We start from the raw sequence: 7,605 nt of genomic DNA, 5'->3' as shown, positions 1-7,605 counted from the left end.
TACCAGAGATGAAATGCACTTGGTGTGTGACCTGGGTGGGAGGTGCACACTATATATAGTGGAATATGCCCTCTCTCCCTCTCTTGCACACACTCACAATCACATGGTCTAACTACAATGAGAACCAATCAGAATCATCGCGAATTCTTTCTTGCCTTTTTGCAAAACCTCCAATAGCTAACTCCAATTTTGACTTGTCATCAATTTCTAAACTTTTCGCAAACACCTTTGATTTCTCATCACTGATTGCTTTGGAAATCTGTTTCTTCAGATTCAAAGAACCTTTAGCATCACATGCCTATAAAAACTTTGAAATATTCAAAGAACCTTCATATAAACACCGCTCACTTGGATGCCCCATACATTTTTAATTCTTTATTAGAGATCTAGCGTTACTAGTGTGAGACGAGATAACTCAACAAGTCAAATCGTTTGCGTGAGCCTTTGCAAGGAGCATAGAATCAGACATGAAAACAAAACTGGTACTAATATAACCTCATGTAAATATTATTTATAATCATGTTGCCCTCTCCCCCAAGATAGGAAAATCCTAATTTTTCTCTTTTTTTTATTTTAATTATTTATTCTAGGAAATGATGTTTTTGAGCTAGAAATGTATACAACAACTCAACCGAGAGCGTTCCTCATCATCCATTGCATGAAATAAGAAATTTTAGGTTCAATTTTACATGATTATTTCAAAATTGTAATGTAGGCCATTTATGACAAAAATATGTAGAAAATCCTACAGAATTATCTAATTCAGGGAAGAAGCTGAACTGGTGAACAAAACTTTAAAGGATGAATTTATTTCATGAAAGAAGACAAACTCTACACTTGATGAGATCAATTTTAATCTTCTTTTAAATATCTAATGGCATTATAGTAACCTGTCCTGGGAGGGTATTTTGGATATTCATCGCTAATGAATGCTGACTTTTGCTCAAGGGTACATTTCAAAACGTACTTTACTAGATAATACCACCAAATAATAATTTTGAGAGTCCTGATATATAATATGTCTTGCCAGTTGGCATACTCAAATAATTCCATGATGTGGATAAGTTTAGGAACCGTAAATCTGTACGCCTCGGGATACACGATTCCATCGGGATATATTTTTTATGGGAAAATACAATCGCATATCGCTTGGCGTTCAGATCTATGGTATCCGAACTTGTCACTTATATCAATTGGTATCAGATCATGGATTCATTTGAGCATGCCGCATGGCGAGTCATATTAGCATCACGCCTCTAATTTTGATTCTTAGAAAAATGATAATTTTGCATAAACGTGTTTTTATAAAGCAAAGCTGCCCCAAACAAGGTGTAACAAATGACTTCATAGGAAGAATCACATCAATTGGTAACAATATAATCAAACCAAGGGTAATTTATTCTTATATCGATGATTTCATGGTGTTGAGCATTGTAGCATATGGGTCGACCAATTGAATTACAGGCTTACAACCAAAGCAGTTGATTGCAGCTAAGAGAAGGAAATGGCAATAAAGAAAATATTCTAAAAGAACTACATATATTTTATATGTTATAAGAAAGTGACGGTAACAAGGGGAGACACCTTAGATTACAAAGAAGAGAACAAAGGGAAACCCTTAAATCTCCAACAAGCACCTTCTCTACATCACTTTTAAATAACTTAAGAGTGAGAATATGGTTGTAAGGAAAGTTAGGATGATAGTAAAACCTGCAGCAATGGTAACTATACAAGACCAGGGACTTCTAAAATGAGAGTACACAAATTCTCCAATGGAAACCCTTATGTTGCTTTTGTAATATTTATCAATGCCCCTTGTAACTTTTGAATAAGCATTAGTATCCGCCAGCAATCCAACAGCCAATTTGTTGAAGTGATCAGCCACTTGCTGGTTGGTGCCAAGATAACTGCACAATATTTGCTTGGACCGCAGCTTCTTCACGTCATCGGCATCATCAATGAGTGTATCCATGAAATAGAGGTAAGAACTAACTGGAAAATCATCTGTATCTATGGTCCTCTCATAGGCAACCAAGTTGAGAAACATTTCTCTAGTACAGTCATCAATGACCATTTGAGGAAGTAACAACTCTCCACCAAACATGGTAGGTTGAAAATGAATGTCATATAAACAACTTGTCTTACTCCTCTTGATATTAATTCCCACCGCTATAAGCTCATTGATTGTAGGGCGCGATCTCCATTTTAAAATTTCCAAATCATTGTCACGAGAACCAACCATTTTGGTCCAAAGATGGTCAAAAAGATTAAGCGGTTGTTGTTGATCATCTCCACCATCCCCAATAGATCGATGATGCTGTAGTAGTTGTTGTTCATCTCCACCATCCTCACTAGATGTCTGAGCATTTACACGAGAACCAACCAGTTTGGTCCAAAGAAGGTGAAGAAGATTAAGCCATTGTCGATGATCATCTCCACCATCCCCAATAGATCGATGATGCTGTAGTTGTTGTTCATCTCCACCATCCTCACTAGATGTCTGAGCATCGTCATGAGAACCAACCAGTTTGGTCCAAAGAAGGTCAAGAAGATGAAGCGGTTGTCGTTGATCATAGCTTTCAGCACCATCCTCACTAGAAGAAAAGTCTTGGGAATTAACCATGAAATTGATAGATTTATCGACCATTTCTTGCCATTTAGGTTCAGTGTATTTGAAGCTCATGAATGCCTTGAGAACTACATATGGGAGTTGGTTCTCAAGCAAGAACAAATCTCTCCATATGAGAGCGAAAATACTTTCATGTTTGTGCAACTCGCTATCTATTTCATTTATGCACCAATCAATGAAATGCAGAATAAAGCAACCATCAAGGAACATCATCCATCCGAACTCTTTGTCATTGGGCCTCGGCTCAATTATGGACCAATCATAGTAATCCCTGGCAGTAGTAGCCACTTTTTCAACCATGCTGCAGAAGATATTAGGATCACGACCTGAGACAAATTGTTGAGCGCACGCAATCTTGAGATTTTGTACCATCTTGAACTTGGGTTTTCCATGGTGATAAGGGCCAATCGACAACACCACAGGATCAAAGCATTTGTTGTGGTCTTCGATATCTCGCAGTGCCTGTGGAACCTTTGGGATTTTAGGCTTCATACTAGTCCTTGTGCAGCTCATTTTTCTGGCTAACCATGTTTCATCTTTGTCAGTTTCTCCTGTGATTGTTATAATACTACAAGGACAGAAACAAAAAGAAAAAAACTTGCCAATTAACTCACTGAGTTTCAATTTAAATATCATTAATTTGGTGGCAACCAATTAGTAAACTTGCCGAGTTGGATTAGGAACTCAACCCAATTTGCCTGGATGCATCCGGTGGTATTGTTAAAAAACATTGAAAGAATAAACAACAGTCGAATGGTATTGTAAAAAACACATTGTAACAAATAGTTATTATTCCTTGGTCCCAAGGGCAAAGCCCGGAACATGAAAAAAGGTCATATTCGATGATCCAAGACCATTAAATTTCATAAAATTGGACGGACTAAGATGTCAAAATTTTCATTATTAAACTTTTTTTTTACAGGCCGAAATCTTCAAATTAATGGACGATGGGAGAAATTCAACAGTTCTAAACCGTCGAATCGAATCGGGAACATACTAAAATTCGTGGGCCTTGGCCCTTTGAATTTTCTTATCAAAATTTTCAATTTTCATAAATATTAATTTTTCAAAATTTTCAATTTTCAATTTTAATATTATAAAATAAATGACAGTCGAATGGTATTGTAAAAACACATTGTAACTAATAGTTATATCGTTAAAAATATATATTAAAAATAATAGTTAAGAAAAATTATGAAATAATAGTTATAATTATTAAAAATAGGGAAAATAAATAAATAAAAAATAATAAATTATTTTATAACATTAAAAATAATTATTTTTACGAAATTATCAAAATTAAAAATAATATTATATATATATATATATATTTTTTATGTGTAAGCATTAATTATAATTTTTTTAATATAATAACTATAATTATTAAAAATAACAAATAATAGGTATTTTCAAGAATTACAAATAATAAATATAACAAATAATATATGTAATTATCAATAGTAATTATTTTTCAATATTATATGTAAGTATTACGTACTTGTTTTAGTATATAATAGTTACAACCATTAGGAAAAATGATTTTATTTTTTTTTTGTAAAATATAATAGAGTGGCAAAAAGTACCCACTCACTGTTAATCACTCTCAGTTTGAAAAAAGTCGGATAAGAAATACGATTTTTTTTTTTAAATTGTTATATTGTTAAAAATTCGTTTAATTATTTTTAAGTATTAATTATTTTTTTATTTAATAATTATAATATTAAAATAGGGAAAAGTATCAAATACATATGTAATTATCATATTATTTGTAAGTATAATATTTACAAATAATAATTATTAAGACAACACATAAAATATGTATTATCAACATTATTTGGTTTTCAATATTATATTATTAATATAATAGTTACAATTAATAATTATTAATATATTTATAGTTACAAACATTGAAAACTAACAAATAATTTATGTAATTATCAATATTTTTGTTTTTGAATATTATTTGTAATTACTAATTATAATTTTTTTAATATTATAGTCATATTTATTAAAAATAATAATATTTTTAGGATTGCATTACAAATAATATAATAAAATAAATAAATAACTACATATTACTAGTAGGAAAAATAAATAAATAAAAATTATTTATAATTATTAAAAGAATAAGTATATTAATTTATAAGTTTATTAAATTATAAAAATGTAATTATAAAATATATCAAATAATTTTTAAATTTTTTATTTTGAAATATTTTTAGAAAATAATATATTTTTCCCTTATTTGAATAATTATAAAATAATATAATTTTAGGAAAATTACTACAAAAAATAATATAGTACATTTTTGGGAATAATATAGTGAATTTATCAAAAAAGTAATAATAAAAATTTTATATATATATATAGGGTCAGGTTCAAGGGCCATATGAGAAAACATATGTAAAAACTTTCGTTTTTAATAAAATTTTAAAATATGGGTTAGAAATTTTGGATTGAGCTGATTTTTTGTGAGGATGATCTCTATGATGGGAAGATCATCCAAAAACAAAATCAGCCCAATCTGAAACTTCTAACCCCATTAAAAGTGATTTAGAATGTGGACCGTCGTTTTTTACCAATTTTTATCACTAATTTGTAAATCACTTTTGATGGATTTAGAAGTTTCTGATTGAGCTGATTTTTTGTGAGGATGATCTTTTAATCATAGTGACCATCCTTGCCAAATATCAGCTCAATCCAAAACCTCTAACTCTTATTTTGAAAAAACGAAAGTTTTTTCATATGTTTCTCATATGGCCCTTGAACCGCCCCCATATATCTATATATATATCTATATATATATATATATATATATATATATATATATTTATAATTAGTAAAAAAGTTCATATTTGTAAGTATTAAAAATATAATAAATGAAAACCGACATATGTCAAGTTGAAAACCAGTGATTCAACCATCGTTTTATTACTTTTTTTGATAAATTGGACAAAAGTATTATTTTTTAATAATTATAATTAATATATTATTGTTTTAATAATTTTCCCATTTTTTTATTTGACTCTGATCGTTGGAGATCCAAGTCTACTTAAGTCACTATCAATCACGATTATCACATTGACTCGTCTAAGGTCGGACAACGTGGCCGAGCAAAAGGTCATTTGAATTGTTCATTAGAGTGACTCATCTAAAATCTGAGATGTCTCGTCCTCAGCTTGACCAAGCCAATTGATTTATTTATGAACATAAAAGTTTCATTTTTGATATTGTATTGAGCACTTCTAGCATAAAAATTCCATAGGTTTATAGCCATGGAAAGAAAGGGCTATTTTTTTTTATCACCCAAACATCAACGATAGGTAATGTTGAATCTCGGTATAATACATTCCAAAGTTGAAGTTTGACATGGTTAAATTTTTGGAACAAAAAACTTAAAATTTTTCAAAATCAATTTTTTTTGCTACCATTTTCGGTTTGTGAAACTATTGAGGAGAAATATTTGATAAGAATATATAAATGATTTAAAAAAAATGAAAGAAATAGAAGAAAAAGTGATAATGTTTAGTGGAAAGCTCTAATAGATCAAGGACATCGAATACGAGAGTGGGTAGATCTACAAGGTTCACTATCGTTTCTCAAATTGAGAACCTAGTAGGTGAGATTAATGACTTTTTAATTAGAGGAAATGAATCTCTCTGTTTCAATGGAACATTTTTCAAGGGTTTTAAAAAAAAATAGGTGAGAGCATTTATGTCCAAAAAAATGAGTTCGTAGAGCAAATAACCCTATTTTGAGTATTAAAAAGAAAAGTGACCATTTTTTGCCATTGCCATAACCTTATGAAAATTTTATGCTGAAAGTCCTTGAATTAAGTAACCTTATAGTTAGAAAAAATAATAATTGTAGATACATAAATATATTTTGATTAAAAATCGTTTAAATCTTGAGTTCTAATACCATATAAGATGACTCGAATGAGTCAACTTGGTCTCTTTGTTTCCATAGATAAGACAAAACAAACAATACACGACTGACTAGATTCTTCTAGGGATATACATTGTCTAATGATTTTATTTTTTATATTATATTTTATTATTTAAAAATAAAATAAAATTTATGTGTCGATCAAAATGAAATAGACTTCCTCAATGAGTTCAACCTGTCCAACCCGCCCAAAATTATATAACTTGGGCTAACTCGTGCTCAACTTGATTTTAGAAGCTCAATCTCGGATTGAGCTTAGGTTAATGAGCTCTAACCTGACGGTCGGGTTGAATGTTTTACATTTTGGGTTGAACCTGAGTTGACCCTCTAACCCGTCCAAATTGCACAGCCATATTTTTTTCCCACCCAATAAGTTTTGAGAATTGGAACCAGAACCAGTGAAAACCAAAACCAATAAAATTGAACAATTTTAATTTCAATTCTTTAAGGAACCCAGCCAAAACAAACCCGTTGACATCCCTAGTTTGATGTTAAAATAAGTCCACAAGGAAAAAAACTTACCAAGCATCAGATCCACACCCGTTCGTGTTTGGGTTTGGGCTGCCCACATTTAAATGCTCCATTTCTCTTAATGTATTATAGAACCCGAAAGTTGTGGCTTCTTCCCCAGAGAGACTAAAACAAACCTAACAAGCACCAAATGATTCCAATGTCGAAAGATGTGAGCCTCCTGGGTGGGTTTTTATAATGACGACCTCTTAAAGATGCAAACTAGTCTTACATAGTCAGTAGTGAAAAATATATGGTGCCCTATTCAAAGTTTGTACAACTGTCGCATTGATTGGTTTAATTATTCGATTAATTGGTCAAACATTGAAATTTACATTTGATGGATATCCTGACCTCATTATGATGTCATATCATGATATCATGAGCTTATGACGTCATATCATGATCCATTTGATGGATTTTGATTTGAGGTATGTTGATAATTTAAGGAAAATGCCGTAGTTACATTGAAATTTACATCATTCCAAACATTGCTGACCTGGATGTGATTACAGAAT

General features: G+C 30.8%; 1 protein-coding gene across 1 annotated transcript; it reads right to left on the bottom strand.

The window, feature by feature from the left end:
* Window positions 1–112: 112 nt before the first annotated feature.
* On the bottom strand, window positions 113–7,219 carry LOC147381782 (UPF0481 protein At3g47200-like). The gene is made up of 3 exons (XM_086429984.1): window positions 7,100–7,219; window positions 1,823–3,197; window positions 113–298 (listed from the first exon to the last, which is right to left on the bottom strand). Exons 1-3 carry the CDS (start codon window positions 7,159–7,161, stop codon window positions 113–115), a joined length of 1,623 nt encoding a protein of 540 aa, XP_086286110.1. The 5' UTR covers window positions 7,162–7,219.
* Window positions 7,220–7,605: the final 386 nt, after the last annotated feature.

This window comes from Akebia trifoliata, unplaced genomic scaffold (genome assembly GCF_017979445.1).
Source record: "Akebia trifoliata isolate Shusen 1 unplaced genomic scaffold, ASM1797944v1 Contig00261, whole genome shotgun sequence".
Lineage (NCBI taxonomy): Eukaryota > Viridiplantae > Streptophyta > Magnoliopsida > Ranunculales > Lardizabalaceae > Akebia > Akebia trifoliata.
Note: the sequence above shows the minus strand (reverse complement) of the source record. Positions and strands in the feature narration are given on the sequence as shown.

Bases quoted from the DNA above. Each gene is read 5' to 3' on its own strand.
- LOC147381782 (XM_086429984.1), bottom strand. From the start codon at position 7,161: ATGGAGCATTTAAATGTGGGCAGCCCAAACCCAAACACGAACGGGTGT. The intron at 3,198-7,099 runs GTAAGTTTTTTT...CTGTCCTTGTAG, and splicing joins GGGTGTGGATCTGATGCTTG to TATTATAACAATCACAGGAG. The intron at 299-1,822 runs GTTACAAGGGGC...AAGTTTTTATAG, and splicing joins ATACTAATGCTTATTCAAAA to GCATGTGATGCTAAAGGTTC.